This window comes from Ovis aries, chromosome 1 (genome assembly GCF_016772045.2).
Source record: "Ovis aries strain OAR_USU_Benz2616 breed Rambouillet chromosome 1, ARS-UI_Ramb_v3.0, whole genome shotgun sequence".
NCBI lineage: Eukaryota > Metazoa > Chordata > Mammalia > Artiodactyla > Bovidae > Ovis > Ovis aries.
Window position 1 is genome coordinate 257,997,754 of NC_056054.1, and position 16,231 is coordinate 258,013,984.

The 16,231-nt window shown below is 39.6% G+C and overlaps 1 protein-coding gene across 4 annotated transcripts in view; it reads right to left on the minus strand.

Annotated features, from left to right (window-relative positions):
• ACP3 (acid phosphatase 3) overlaps nucleotides 1–16,231 on the minus strand; it is a 59,720-nt gene that overhangs the window by 35,883 nt on the left and 7,606 nt on the right. For all 4 annotated transcript variants that reach the window (XM_012103427.5, XM_004003341.6, XM_042237091.2 and 1 more), the window contains exons 2-6: nucleotides 12,740–12,835; nucleotides 8,644–8,730; nucleotides 8,036–8,188; nucleotides 3,551–3,649; nucleotides 39–131 (exon numbers count right to left, since the gene is read on the minus strand). In XM_012103427.5, coding sequence (XP_011958817.1) covers nucleotides 39–131; nucleotides 3,551–3,649; nucleotides 8,036–8,188; nucleotides 8,644–8,730; nucleotides 12,740–12,835 — 528 coding nt within the window. The remainder of the gene's footprint in view (nucleotides 1–38; nucleotides 132–3,550; nucleotides 3,650–8,035; nucleotides 8,189–8,643; nucleotides 8,731–12,739; nucleotides 12,836–16,231) is intronic.

The window sequence follows — 16,231 nt, forward strand, 5'->3', positions numbered from 1 at the left end:
TCAGATTACATGTTAATCTTTGATATTTTTACGTTTACCTCGCAAAATAAAGGGTCGTAGACTTTACTCCAAATTCCAAAAAGATCCTGGTCATGGTATCCTGTAAGTTTTGGCAAGACTTCTATAAAATCCTGAGACACACAGAGGTTAAAAAAAATGTTTTATATCGGAGTTTCTCAACTTGAACATTGTTGATGTTTGGGCTAGACAGTTCTTTTTTGTGGGGCTGCCCTGTGCACTGTAGGATGTTCAGCATCATACCCTCTAGAGGCCATATCACCCCTAGTCTCTGAGTGGTGACAACCCAAAATGTCTCCAGACACTGACAAAGAGTCCCTGTGAGGCAAACTTGCCCTCAGAGGGAACTGCTGTTCTTCACATACAAGTACACCAGTAATACTGGCTATAATAATGCCAACCCAAAGATTTTTACAAACACTATTTCTGAGCGCCAAAGAATTGATGCTTTTGAACTGTGGTGTTGGAGAAAACTCTTGAGAGTCCCTTGGACTACAAGGAGATCCAACCAGTCCATTCTGAAGGAGATCAACCCTGGGATTTCTTTGGAGGGAATGATGCTGAAGCTGAAACTCCAGTACTTTGGCCACCTCATGCGAAGAGTTGACTCACTGGAAAAGGCTCTGATGCTGGGAGGGATTGGGGGCAGTAGGAAAAAGGGACGACCCAGGATGAGATGGCTGGATGGCATCACGGACTCGATGGACGTGAGTCTGAGTGAACTCCGGGAGATGGTGATGAACAGGGAGGCCTGGCGTGCTGCGATTCATGGGGTCACAAAGAGTCGGACACGACTGAGCAATTGAACTGAACTGAACTGAACTGAAATATTTCTCATTTTTACATTAAACATTGTGGGTACGTGCTGGCAGTAGCCACATGTTCCTGGTGTGTCCTGGGATCAGACTGAGGTATACTGCCTCAAATTCATTTTGGAAACAGGTGAAGTATAACTCATATATAAATGCGTGGAAGGTGAGAAAGGAAACCATGTCTCAGGTCAAACAACCCCAGAAAAACACAACAGAAAAGGGGCCTGGTTCTGGCTATAAGTGTGAGATTTGGGTGGGATGCAAACATTTCTCCAAGTTCTGTATTGTTCTTAGATTGTCATGGTAATGAGACCCATCGGTCAGCTATCTATTCAATGAATTGACAGAAATTTCTGGGAAGCCTTTGGAAGATACTGTTTGTCTAATGCATATATTTTCTAGGAAAATAAAATTTGTCAATATTAACACAAATGAATTTCCATAAAATAAACAGAAGTAATTATTAAAGAGCCCCCAACTTCCCCCAACAAAAAAAAGCAAAACAAATCTTCAGGGCCAGATTATTTTATGGGGAAATTCTATCAAGCTTTTCAAGCATAAGTTAGTCTAGTGTTATTTTAACTAGTCTGAAGCATATAAAGAAAGAGAAAACTTCCAAAAAATTTTTGTAAGCATTGATACTGACAAAGACTGGCTAGAGAAGAAAACTATAGTCTGAAGTTACTTTGAATATTAATGCAAAAGGTCTAAGTAAACTATTAATAAATAATTCAGTATCATACTAAAAAGAAAGAGGCTTGAATCTAGACATGTAAAGATGGTTCAATAGTAGTAATCTATGAATATAATTAATCTTATTAATTGATCCAAGAGAAAAGTAACTTAATTGTACTAAAAATGTTGAAAACACCTTTCAAAAAATTAAACACCAGTACTGAGAAACACTCAAGAAAATAGGAAAGATAACTAATTCCTTAACTTGATAAAAATATCTCTATCTGGTCAAAAGGCCAGCATGTTTAATAGGGAAATACTGCTAAAATCAGGACTAAGACAAGAATGCCCACTACCAATTCTATTATGTAGTACTGAACTGTAAGTACCAGCCAATATAAACAGGCAAAATAAGTCAGAAATATAAATATTGGAAAAGTAGAGGTAAGCCATTATTATTTGTAAATATTATAAACCTGAGACAAACTTAACAGAAAAATCTGTATGAAGAAAACCTTAAAACGATCTTGAAGATAAGAACAGATAGGAAAATATTTTGTGTTCTTGGAAAGGAAGACTATACAAATTTGCAACAAAGTTTTGAATTCTCCCTAATTTATGCATTTAATATGATCTCAATAAAAACTTCCCTGGGCTTCCCCTGGGCTTCCATGGTAGCTCAACTGGTAAAGAACCTGCCTGCAATGCAGGAGACCCAGATTTGATTCCTGGGTTGGGAAAATTCCCGTGGTGAAGGGAATTGGCTACTCACTCCAGTATTCTGGCCTGGAGAATTGCATGGACTGTATAGGCCATGGGGGTCACAAAGAGTTGCATACGACTGAGTGACTTTCACTTTCACTAAAAACACTGAAAAGGTAAGTGAAAACATAGCCATGAGAACTCAGAAAAAATAGAGAATGTGGAATGTCCAGCCCTTTAGATATTTAGGCGTATGTAACTTTTAATAATTATAACAGTGTTATTTCGGTTAATAAAATGAAAGAATAATAAAAATTCTAGAAATAGACATATGGAATTTTAATATAAAATAGTGGGGGAAAAGATGCGCTAGTCAACAAACAGTGCCAAAACCCTTAGGTAATCTTCTGGGAAAAAACTTCAGCAGGATAGAAAACTTACATCTAATACTAGTACAAACTGTAAATGGATTCAATATATAAATATAGCAATGAAGCTATAGTAAAATTAGAAGCGTTGCAGGCTTCCTTGTAAGCTAGGAGTGGTAAAGGCCTTTCTCAGTGTGACTATAAATATACAAATACAGCCGTGTGACAAAACTGTAAACAAGTAGTGTTGTTTTAGTCGCTAGGTCACGTCTGACTCTTTTGTGACCCCATGGCCTGTAGCCCGCCAGGCTCCTCTGTCCTTGGGATTTCCCAGGCAAGAATACTGCAGTGGGTTGCTATTTTCTCCTCCAGGGGATCTTCCCAGCCCAGTGACTGAACCCGCTTCTTCTGCATTGGCAGGAGAATTTTTTAATGCTGAACCACATGGGAAGCCCAAAATTGGCAAACAAAAAGAGGGCCAGAAAAAAATGTTAAAATATAGAGAGAAAGCTCCTAAAACTTTATGAAAAGAAGAAAACCAATACCCCGAAGAAAAATGGTCAGGTGACGTGAGCAGAGTAAAAATGAAGAAAACCAATACCCAGAAGAAAAACAGTCAGGTGATGTGAGCAGAGTCAAAAATACAAAGGGCATTTAACTAGGTGAAGATATCCAAAGATCACTCATCATAAGAGAAGAATATTGCAGCATAGTGCTCTATAATAGTGATGATACTGGGCTTTCCTGTCTCAGTCCTGATTTTGGAAGGGATGCTTCTAGTGATATCATCTTTCACTTATAGACTGGCAAATATCCTCAAAGTTGTCTATGCACTGTTGGGAATACTGTGGAGAAACAGGTACTCTTGTACTTTTCTAAATTGTTAACTTTTGGAAGGATATTTTGATAATATTCAAATTGTCCCAGAATTTCTATTTCTGTATGCCAGTAAATGACATACATATATATTTTAACCTTATAAGGATGTAGCCTCTTCTGGAATTCTTCTGATATCAAAGTCTCACTCTGAAGTTCTTGAAAACGAGGGCAGTTCCTGAAAGGTAGGTATAGCAACTGAGGAAAAAGAGAAATCATAAGTCTTTTATTAGTTGAAAGAACTAAAGAAGCTGCAGCCATTAGATAGAAAGTGACTTGAATAAAATATTCAAATATGTTTTGAGCTGAATGGAATTCTAAAATTGAGGAAAAAGATAAATGATCTGCAGGTCTTAAATAAGTTACCCACAACTCAAAAGCTTTTCTGTCCCTTTCATAAACTTGCCTAGATAAGACTGTGTTATTGGTAAATAGTCTTGCTTCTGGTCTCTCTGTGAGACAGTAACTGTTCTCTTGCTTCCTTCAGAATCTCTTTCAGTTCTAGCACTAGAGACACATCTGTGTCCATGCACTCTCTCTCTTTCACACACACACACACACACACACACACATGAGTACACAGAAATGAATTAGAGGTGCCAGAAAGAATCTTAAGAGATTCATTAATCATTCACTGAAGTAAGTTCTTGCAAATTTGCAGACTGTTAAAATAAGGGCACATACTAAAACCATAGAAAATATATTTGAAAATCTATTATGAGGACAAAGTGATCATCCCTTTAAAGGGAGTTTAAACCTGACAATCCTTTCTATTTTTAACTATAATCTATAGGCTGGTAACTTCCAAGTTCATTTCATTGCTCTTCACTTTCCATCTGAGCTAGTCTTGTATTTCCAGCCCTTGGTGGATATCATTTGTTGAATGTTTATCTTCATCCTCAAATTTGACATTTACAACCTTGAACTCAACCTCTTCGTTTGGCATTCTCTCTTCCTTTGTCAATAGCAAAATTTGTCATCCTGCTTCATAGACTAATCACTTTTGCCTTTTTACTTCCAAAACACAGCTGATTCTTGAACAACACAGAGATTATGGCTGCCAACCCTTACACAGTTTAAAATTGGTGTAGCTTTAGGGTCCATATCCACTGTTTCACATCTGAGACAGCCTACCTGTTGTGGGTTTTGTAGTGCTGTAGTATACACTTATTGAAAAAAATGTGTATGTAAGCGGACCCGTGTAGTTCAAACCCACATTGTTCAGGAGTCTATCCAAAGTAGACCCATCTTTTTTATCTTCATTGTCCCCTCCCAGTCCAGACCACCCTAATCCGTGTTTCAACTATTGTAAGGGCTCTCTGTGGGATCACTTTGTATCACAATTCATCCTTCATGCAGCAACTACACTAATGCTTTTTGTTTTATCTTTTTAAAGGCTAATATGTTGAAGCCATCAATCAAATCATGCCATTCTGTAGCTTATAACTTTCACCGTCTTTCCATTTTACTTGGAATAAAATCCAAACTCAGCCCCTAGTGACCTTTCTGTCCTGCTTTCCTACTGCTGCCCCCTCACTCCCTTGTTTCCAACAATGCTGGGAGCATCCTTGCTGTACCCTGAACACACAGGCTGGCAGCCTCTGCAGACTGTTCCCTGTCTGAGACATTCCCCCTCTACAGCTCTTCTAGACATTTTGCTCAGCCACTATCACATTACTGTATTTTATTTCCTTCAAGGAACTCACTGCCATTTGAAATGACTGTATTTATTTACTTCTTTATCCTGTTTCCTATAAAACATAAACTGGAAGACAGCCAGGGTCTTGCCTATCTTGCTCATTGCTGTCATTTGTTCACTGTTGTCAAAGCCTAGAACACGACCTGACATATTAAATGCTACTCAAAAATCATTTTTTGGTAAGTTGCTTCCTGTCTGTCATTTCTGATTCTGTGTCACCTGCTCATACCTTGCTTTCTTTCTCTAATGTCCTTGCCGTCTACTTTCAGGCCTTCATTTCCTCACTCATGCATGGTTTCAAGTTATTTTCAGAGGCCCCAGTATCTTCTCCCTCCAAGTCAATGTCAGACAAGTGCCCCAAAGCCCTGCTCATCAGATGTGTGCACAGTACTGAGGTAAATACAATTTCTTCTACATCCACTGCTTTACATCTAAATTTCCCTACCTGCACAGGACTGTTCTTTTAAAGGTCTAGGTTTTAATGAATCACTTAACTTTTCGAGACTTTAGTTTTCTCATCCCACATATTCAAAGAGTCTAGATGAAAACAGAATAATCACCTAAACATCTGTCCAGCATTTTGTAGTTTATAAAGTCATTTGCTTTTCTTAACCAACTTGGTTTTCACAAATCCCTGTGAAGAAGTTAGGTGGGTATTAGTATTTCCATTCTATAGAAAAGGAGCCTGAAGAACAGGGAAGTAAGGTCAAGTATCTGAAGTGGTGGGTGGCTCTCAGACTCAAGTTTTCCCAACTTTAAATTCAACCCTCCTTCTATATCACGCTGCCTTTATCTCAAGATTCCTTCTGGTTATTGAATTTGGATTCCCTAACATGTGTCCAACACAGTCATTCAGTCTTGCTTTCATTCTTTCTAGACAAGAACTCTGGACACAGAAGGGCAAGTGCTTTACATTGACTCAAAGCTAAGCTTTGGGGTTGCCTTCTTGTCCTTTCTTACCCTCCTCCAAGGTCTGGTTCAAGTTCTCACTCTGTCCGTGAAGACTTGAATGACTGCCCTTTATTGTTCTAAGTATGACTTCGTCTCTGAATTCCTCCAACATGGGCAGCTTGTTTTTGAAATCATTGCCCGCCCACCTTGTATTGTCTTCTACATACTTCACATGTGTGAATCTTTTTTCATCAAATGGACTGTAAATTAAGCAAGAAAACTGGTCTCATATTTCCCTTCTATTTCTGGATAGCACTTAGCAGAGTTCTAGGAATAACTTTAGTTGATTGATTTTGTTAAATTTCTTAGTTGATGTTAGAATTGTTTCATCTTGGTGAGTAGGTTTCAGGGGGCCACAGGCAAGGGGGCCATTTTTCTCATTTCTCTCTTCCTTGCCTCTCTCCTTCACTCTCAATGTTTTTTTCTTCCTCTTCTAATAGCAGTTGCATCTCTTTACTATGTAAGCTAACCATTGTCTTTCAGGACTAAGGGTGAAATAACTACCCTGGTTTATACTGGCTAAAGCTGGTGCTTCTGTCCAGTCTTTATGTTGAAAAGGCTGTGGGAAAAGTGAATGTTTTTCTTTTTCAAAGAAAATATTCACAAGCACCCCTCCCCCCTCCACCCCCAAACACTGATTAATCACGATTCACTTCTGATTCTGTGAAGGAAAGAGGCATAAATCATCTTGTCTTTTCAGGAAACACTAGAAAATTTGATTGGAGTAGATTTACCTAGAGAGGTTGACAGGGTTAAGCTATTTCTATGAAGCACTTGGGAAAAATTCTTAAGTCACCAGGCTCAGCAATTAAGTCAAATTTCTTGGAGTACTGACAATGCAAATGGGATAGTAATCTAACCCAGAGGTCACCAGGCAACATTCTAGGTCCAGTAGTCATGCTAAGCTTCAGTCATAAAGAGAGGAGATAGCCATGTGACTCCAGGGGAATTAGGAAGAGTTCCTTGTCCCAGACTGTTTCCTTCATATAGTTTTAAATTCCAGAGAATTTAAGAAGATTAGTTAGATTTATTATTACTATTTTAAGAATAGAAATTCCTCTGAAAAGATAAAAGAGTTCTTGGTCAGTCCCAATAGTGTAAATAAATTTGGGAGTTTCTCTTGAACAACTTCATTTAGGCAACTTGGTTTATGGTACTGGTTTTCAGCTTGACTGTCCACTAGAATCATCCAGGGAAATTTTTAAAAACATATTGGTGCCTGGGTCCCACACTCAGAGATGCTGATGTACTATGGGGTGTGAGCTCGGCATCAATATTTTTAAAAATTTCCAGGTGATTCTAATATGCAACTAATTCTGAGAATGACTAGTTTGCACAAAAGGAAACTACTCTGGAATGAGATGTGTCTGGTTCTAGTCCCAACAGTGATGTTTATCAGCTGTGTGACTTTGAATCTATTTTTTTCATTGGACTTCTCTGGCTATAAAAGGAGCGCAATAATATTGTTCATTCATGGCTGTTATGAAAGGTAATTATTATGACACATATAAAGTTTTGGCCACCAATTATGCACCCAAATCTTTCTTTTTCACCTTAGCAGGAAAGGGGATTTTCATCAGGGGAGGGATATTTTCTAGGTAGAGAGGCCTTAGGATATTTTGGAGGGTGGAGAACCTTTTGTCGGGCACCAAAAACCTGGGAATTGAAGGCAGAACACTGAGAACTGTGTGTGTGCATGTAAAGCTGAAGAGAGACAAATTGCCAGAAGTTAAAAGAATAGCAAAACAAAGTGGATAATAAATCTCTAAAGAGAAATTCTGTACCAGGGCTTTCTATGTCCTGGGCACCATTATTTAGGAAAGAATTAAGGCTGCACAGCCCACAAAGTGTCCAGACTCCCAAATCCGCAAGTCCTGAATAGCCTGCCTTCCTTCTTCCAGAACAAATGAAATCTCTTTTCCCAGAAAACTGACCTGATCTTCAGAAACAGGGACTGTGTGCACTGGGATGGGCTGCCAGGGTAGGCTGGGATTCCAGATGCTGATACCCTCTGGGGGAAATAGGGCTGCAAGGTTTGTCATAGCACTCATCAAAGTCCGGTCAATATCTGTGCTTCGAACATGAACCTAGGGTGGGAAAATCAAAGCAGATCCAATTGAGAGGAACTGTGGTTTTCCTTCCACTATGGAGTTAATAGTATATTTGAGAAATGGCAGGACACCCACACCAAAATATTAGCAGACATGGTAGCATCATAATCATAATACCTATTATGAAAAAGACAGTATTATGGGCACACCATGACTTAAAGCAACCTGGTGTGTCAACAGTTGAATTGATAAAAGAGACAAATTAAGTAGTGGCTACTTGCCAAGCCAAAATATTTATGATAGGTGTCCATTTTGAACTTACTTATATTCATACATTTTTTAAGGAACAAAATATTTATACAAAGAGGAGTACATTTGTAAACAAGATATCTGACTTTTATAAGTTCCTTAGGAAATAGGAAACTTTTACAAATACATTATGTTAAATTATTTCAAAGGACAAGGTTCCCACTATTAGCCTCCCAACTTACCTGTTCATGTTTATAAGATTCATTCAAAAAGTTTTCATAACGTTTCCTTATATATTCTCCAAGTTCATAATGCTGCGCCATGCCCAACTATCGGAACAAATAAGAGAAAAAATTATTGAAAGTAAGTTCTATGAAGCCGTGAGTCTTATCACTCTTCATTGAATAAGTAGAGTGAATAACGGTATATTTTAATAGTTTCATAGTAACAACACATTTTAAAATGCAAACAGGAGAAAAGAACTGTAATCTTTAGTTATGATTAAATTAGCTCCCTGAGAAAACTCAATTCATTGTCATTAGCACTTAACATAGAATCTTGTACAGTTAATAGCTGGTGATTGATTGAATTTAAGTAAATGGTTCATCTCTTCTGGCAGTGGGTCATCTTTGTTGATAGAGACTTTCAAGGGCTGGTTTTCTTATGGAAAAAATTCGATCGTCCTATGAGATTAGACTTGATGAATCTAAAGATCACCTTCAACCTCTGAGTGAAATAATTTATTGTCTATACAGTTCACTTATGTCTGGCTCATGAAAAGTTAAAGTCTGTTATTCAAAGTGTGGACTCTGGATCAGCAGTATTAGTATCACTTGGGAGTATGTTAGAAACCAAATTCTTGGGCCCCACCCTTGACCTATTGAACCAGAATCATTGTGGGGAGAGCTCAGAAATCTGTTTTTTAACAAGCTCATTAAGATTCTAATGGCAGTAAGTCATCGAGAAGTGTTGCCTTAGCTTGATGGTCCTCAAGCATTACTGTGCATCAGAAGCAAAATTATCTAGGGTGCTTCTTGAAATGCAGATTCCTCAGTGTTTCTGTCAGAGATTTCAGCTCATTGGATCCTGAGTGTAGCCCTGGAATCTGTATTTTGACAAGTTCCCTAAATGACTCAGATCTGTGTAGTAGAACACTATGTTTTGGGCAATATTGCATTCAAGTCTGTCTTTAATTCAGAGCCTCATCAGAAGAGGAGTCAGAAAAGATGTGGTCACTGTGGCTTTGGATTGGTTCCACTCATTTACTTGCCACTCCTGGCTACCTTTCTAGATGGGAAAAGAAGTAGGAAAAGAATAATGTGTACTTTGAGGTTTGTGAGTTTCCTGAATGACCTAGATAGCTGAAGAAGCAAGTACTTTTGGTATAATTGTTGTTCTAACCTAAAGCTAAACTTTTAAGGAAATAGTCATCTTCTATAGAACAGTAAATCACCTGGGGAACTCATTAAGAACAAAGATTCCCCAGCTTCAACCCTAGAGTTTCTAGTTCAGTCGGGGGGCCAGAGAATTTACATTTCTGACAAATTTCCAGGTAATGGTGATGTTGCTCATCCAGGGACCATACTTTGGAAACCATTGAACTCAAAAAGAACCATTTTTTTGTCACTACACAGATTGGAAGTACCTAGTCAAGGGCAATGGCAAACCTAGACAGCATATTAAAAAACAAAGACATTACTTTGCCTACAAAGGTCTGTCTAGTCAAAGTTATGGTTTTTCCAGTAATCATGTATGGATGTGACAGCTGGACTATAAAGAACGGCTAAGTGCTGAAGAATTGATACTTTTGAACTGTGGTGTTGAAGAAGACTCTCGAGAGTCCCTTGGATTGCAAGGAGATCAAACCAGTCAATCCTAAAGGAAGTCAACCCTGAATATTCACTGGAAGGGCTGATGCTGAAGCTCCAATACTTTGGCCACCTGATGAAAAGAGCTGACTCATTGGAAAAAACCCTGATGCTGGGAAAGATTGCAGGCAGGAGGAGAAGGGGACAAGAGAGGATGAGATGGTGGGATGGCATCACTGACTCAGTGGACATGAGTTGGAACAAACTCCAAGAGATAGTGAAGGACAAGGAAGCCTAGTATGCTGCAGTTTATGGGTTTGTGAAGAGCTGGACATGATGGAGGGACTGAACAATGAGCCAAGGGCAGGAGTTTGACCTTCAGAACCTTGTTACTTCAAGAGTGGCCATGTACCAGCACCATGAGCATCACTTAGGAGTTTGTTAGAAATGGAGAATCTCAGGCCATGTCAGGCCCAATTAATTAGAATCTGCATTTCAACAAGATCCTCCGATAATTCACTTGCACTGGGAAGATTGAGAACACCAGGAGAAACTGGTGGCTAGCCAAGAGAATGCCAGAAGAACCCAGACAGATCCCACAGTCTGGAAGAATCTTTTGATTTTAGTGGGACATTACAGCAGGGGAACCAGAGTCTTGACAGAACCATAGATCCCATGAAGCAGCCCTGTAGTTTTATAACCCTTCTTTTTTCCAGGAAGCCAAAAGTTATGTAGGCTATGGTGAGAAGAGCTCTGATGGGGGCCAGAAGATGCTGGCCTCAAATAGCCTCTTTGCATTTTCTCCTCATTGAGATGCTGCAGTTAGGACAGTAATTCTCAGCCTTTGCTACATGCTAGATGAAGGAGTTTCTAAAAATCCCACTATTCAGGCTGCACCCTAGATGGGTTAAATAAGAAACTTCCAGGCAGACAATAGTATTTTGTAAAGCTCTCCAAGTAGTTCCAATATTTAACCAAGATCAAGACCCATTAATTTAGGGTAGATATTCAACTCTAAACATTCTATGATATTTTCTTAGTATATTTAAACAATATTTTGGTCAGGACAGAAGCAATACACATGGCCTTGTGGCTCCAAACAGAAGGTTAATCCACTTACACAGGTGAAGTGGGCAGGGCACAGGAGCATGACCACAGATGTCTTTGTTTCCCAGTTCACCTTCTTGGGTGCTCTTTAGGAAGTAGGGCTCCCTGTGTTTAACTGACTACTTTTAACGAAGGTTCAATCCCAATACACCCATCTAATAAAAATTAATTTTAGCAATACTAGTACCAAAGAATCGAGTTTTCCTAACTCTGATGATTCAGGATTATTTTCTACTTTCTCAGGTGGAGCCTGAGAAACTCACGGGCTGGCTTGTAAGCAATTCTTGGCTCTTTTCAGCATCTTTTAAGTTCATGTATTCTCCTGTTATACTGAGAGTACATCATGCAAAATGCCTGGCTGGATGAAGCACAAGCTGAAACCAGTTGCCAGGAGAAATATCAATAACCTCAGATATGCAGATGACACCACCCTTATGGCAGAAAGTAAAGAGGAACTAAAGAGCCTCTTGATGAAACTGGAAGAGGAGAGTGAAAAAGCTGGCTTAAAACTCAACATTAAAAAAACTAAGATCATGGCATCCAGTCCTATCACTTCATGGCAAATAGATGGGGGAACAATGGAAACAGTGACAGACTTTATTTTATTGGGCTCCCAAATCACTGCAAATGGTGACTGCAGCCATGAAATTAAAAGACGCTTGCTACTTGGAAGAAAAGTTATGATCAACCTAGACAGCATATTAGAAAACAGAGACATTACTTTGCCAACAAAGGTCCGTCTAGTCAAGGCTATGGTTTTTCCAGTAGTCATGTTTGGATGTGAGAGTTGGACTATAAAGAAAGCTGAGCGCCAAAGAATATTCATTGGAAGGACTGATGCTGAAGCTGAAACTCCAATACTTTGGCCACCTGATGCGAAGACCTGACTCATTGGAAAAGACCCTGATGCTGGGAAAGATTGAAGTCAGGAGGAGAAGGGGATGACAGAGGATGAGATGGTTGGATGGCATCACCAATTTGATGGACATGAATTTGAGCAAACTCCAGGAGTTGGTAAGGGACAGGGAAGCCTGATGTGCTGCAGTCCATGGAGTTGCAAAGAGTTGTACATGACTGAGTGATTGAACTGAACTGATTCTTCTGTTGTCCATGCACAACTCATGCTTTAATAAACCCAACAGGAAATCCTATATATATCAAAATTCTATATATTTCTATAATTCTATATAAAATTCTATACAATTTTCCTATAGTTATTAGACAGTTGGGGTGACTTGATCATCATCAGAAAATGTTGAGCACAATCAAAACACATTTTACACTTTTTAGATCCCAGGTACCTGTGCAAAACACTTCCCCGTATTTGAGTAACTAAAGTAGTTATACGGTTTCAATATATTGTAACAGTTCCACAGTTCCCCTTAAGACTCATCAGAAACCCTTAGATGAAAATTCAACCAACCTGAGTGAGTTGGCCAAATCCCTGTGGCCATGAGGATTCCTTAATGGGATCATTAGGAAAGGTTTCAATAGGACTTCGGTCTCCATGCCTAAAAACCTGAAAACAGATTGAGATAGTCATGTTACCAGCTTAGGTGTTTTGCCTGTTCATCGTGATAGAGGGCTTCCCTTGTGGCTCAGCTGGTAAAAAATCCACCTGCAATGTGGGAGACCTGGATTCGATCCCTGGTTTGGGAAGATCCCCTGGAGAAGGGAAAGGTTACCCACTCCAGTATTCTGGCCTAGAGAATTCCATGGACTGTATAGTCCATGGGGTTGCAAGGAGTTGGACACAACTGAGCGACTTTTACTTTTTTTTTTAATTGTGATGGAGGTTTCTTCTAAACCTCTGGTTCTCAACATTGGATGCTTGCTGGAATCAACTGAGGAGTTAAAAAATTTCTAAGGACTGGATTCCTCCCTTGTGATTTTGGTTTAATTAGTTTCAGATGCAGCCAGGGCATTAGGATTTTAAAAACCTCCTCAAGTAAATTTTAGGTTAAAACTGCTATTCTAAGTTTACTAACACTTTCCTAATCATTTTGTTATTCACATTACCAGAAACACAGGAAAACTGTTAGTGAACTGTTATTGTTTCAAGTAATGTGAATGAGAATGATGAGTCATTAGAAGTCAGGTGACCCACAGGTCTCCACAGGTGGAGAATGATTTGTACATCATATAGGGCAAGAGGGAAAAACAAAGTTTAGCAAGATCACTTTATTACAGACAAGCTCTGATGAGAAATGCTGCTGCTGTTGCTAAGTCACTTCAGTCGTGTCCGACTCTGTGTGACTCCGTAGACGGAAGCTCACCAGGCTCCTCCATCCCTGGGATTCTCCAAGCAAGAACACTACAGTGGGTTGCCATTTTCTTCTCCAATGCATGAAAGTAAAAAGTGAAAGTTAAGTCACTCAGTCATGTCTGAGTCTTAGCGGCCCCATGGACTGTGGCCTACCAGGCTCTTCTGTCCATGGGATTCTCCAGGCAAGAGTACTGGAGTGGGGTGCCATTGCCTTCTCCACTGATGAGAAATATCCCCTCCCTAATTATGATTATAGTAGTAATAGTGTTAACATTTTGACACATAAAAGTAGTCACTTTAAAATGCTACATACAGTTTGTGACCATCTTTGGCCAATGATTTATTAGTTTTTAGGAAGTTAAGGATAAAGAATTTGCCAGTGAGATTAGAAAAGCTAATTCTCAACATTTTAAGAACATGCTTCTGGATTTGTGTGCATGTCATCGTGCTTCTTTGCACATTTTACAATGTCTGGACTTTTGAAACCTTGGCGAGTGAAAGTTGCTCAGTTGTGTCTGACTCTCTGTGATCGCATGGACTATATAGTCCATGGAATTCTCCAGGCTATAAATTGGAGTGAGTAGCCTTTCCCTTCTCCAAAGGATCTTCCCAACCCAGGGATCAAACCCAGTCTCCCACATTGCAGGTGGATTCTTTACCAGCTGAGCCACAAGGGAAGCCCAAGAATACAGGAGTGAGTAACCTATCCCTTCTCCAGCAGATCTTCCCATCCCAGGAAATGAACCAGGGCTGAAACCTTGGTACTTTGATTTTAATATGCTTTCTGAATAGCATATCGAACCAAACACAAAGCTATTTTATAAGCAAAAGATAAGAAAAGAAAAACTCAAGAAATACAAGATGAAGTCTGCACTGGTATCAGCAAACATTTTTAATACAGAGGAGGGCTGCCTAACACCTTGCATTCTCTGAGACTTCCTGCACTGGTCACACATACTACTTGGCTAACGTGCTCCACTGAAAAGAAAGCCAAGAGGCTGTTCTTTCGAAATCTTGTAAAACAGTTTAGCAGACACAGAGTAAGGAACAGTCTCAGACTTTAGTCATCTTTGAGATGGGATTCCAGGAAAAGGAAAAGGAGGGAGGCTTCTAAGACTGGGTTGTGTCTCTGGTGTTCGAAGAAAACTTATCTTTTAGCCATCTAAACTGGTAAGAAATTGAAATCTCAGTAGAACAGGCTATGGCAAACAGAGGAACAATGGTGTGGTGGATCTTAAGAAACTATTTTGGTCAAGTAAGGAATTATTGTCATGAATGGTCACTTAGCTGTGTACTCTCTGATGGGCATCTACAGTTAGTCACTAGGGGTGACTTGATCATGATCAGAAATTGTTGAGGCTAATCATTAGTGCTTCTGTTTCCACAATCACAACACATTTTATACTTTTTAGATTGCAGGTAATTGTGCAAAGTACTTGAAGGCTTCCTTTGTGGTTCAGACTGTAAAGAATCTGCAATGCAGGAGACCTGGGTGGGGAAGATCCCCTGGAGAAGGAAAAGGCATGCCACTCAAGTAGGTATGGAGAAGTCTATGGACAGAGGATCCTGGCAGGCTATAGTCCATGGGGTCACAAAGAGTAGGACATGACTAAGGGACTAAGACTTTCCCAGATCTGAATAACAAAATTACTATATGGTTTCAGTGAATTATAAACTCCACATTGTTTAGTTTCTAGAGTTTCTCATCCTTAGCACAGTTGGCATTTTGGCTGTGGAGGACTGTTCTGTGCATAGTAGGGATGTTTAGCAATGTCCCTGGCCTTCGCCCACTAGAATAGCATTCCTCAGTTGTGACATTGCCAAATGTCCCCCAGGGGCCAAAACTACCCTTAGCTGAGAGTCACTGACCCAGAGAAGTTGGATGAGAGACACTATAGCAAAATAACTTACAACACTTCCTACCAGCCTGTAATCACAATAATTCAACACTTCTAGAATGGTTGCTTTGTCCTAGAAGCTGTGCTTCTTATATATCTAATCCTTTCATCAATTCTACAAAGCAATTACTATCATTATCTTCATTTCACACACCAGAAAACTGGCCTTAGTTAAATGACCTGCCCAAGGTCACATGGTGCGTAAGTGGTTAAGCAGAAATATAAACAGGTTTTGTGAGTCCAACACCAGTTTCTGAACCCACATAAGAGGCTCATTTCTCTCTGCTCTAACATGCCTCTTAGCCTCCCACCAGTGGAAAATCTGGGACCTGCTGCTTTTTTATGAACTAAAATTGGAATGTGTGTGTGTGTGTGTGTGTGTGTGTGTGTGTGTGTGTGTGTGTGTGGAGGAGTTGTGTTGCATCAGAGGAAACCAAAACCTTGATGTAAGAAACATCCTCAAACGTTATTCAACAGATAAATCTGAGGATATGCAACTAAATGACAGAATGGCCCAGGGAGAAAAACAAGTGTAGTATCCTTAGACGAGTATCTTAAAGAGCAAAGCTGAAACAAAACCATAAGACGTGGGCAAGCCTTCCTGCTCTGTTTTACAGGTCAGGAATAATTGTACTCCCCTACATTTCAGTGGCTTTCCAGGTGGTGTGCTGGTAGAGAATATGCCAGCTAATGCATGAGAAGCAAGAGACGTGGGTTCAATCCTTGGATGGGGAAGATCTCCTGAAATGGC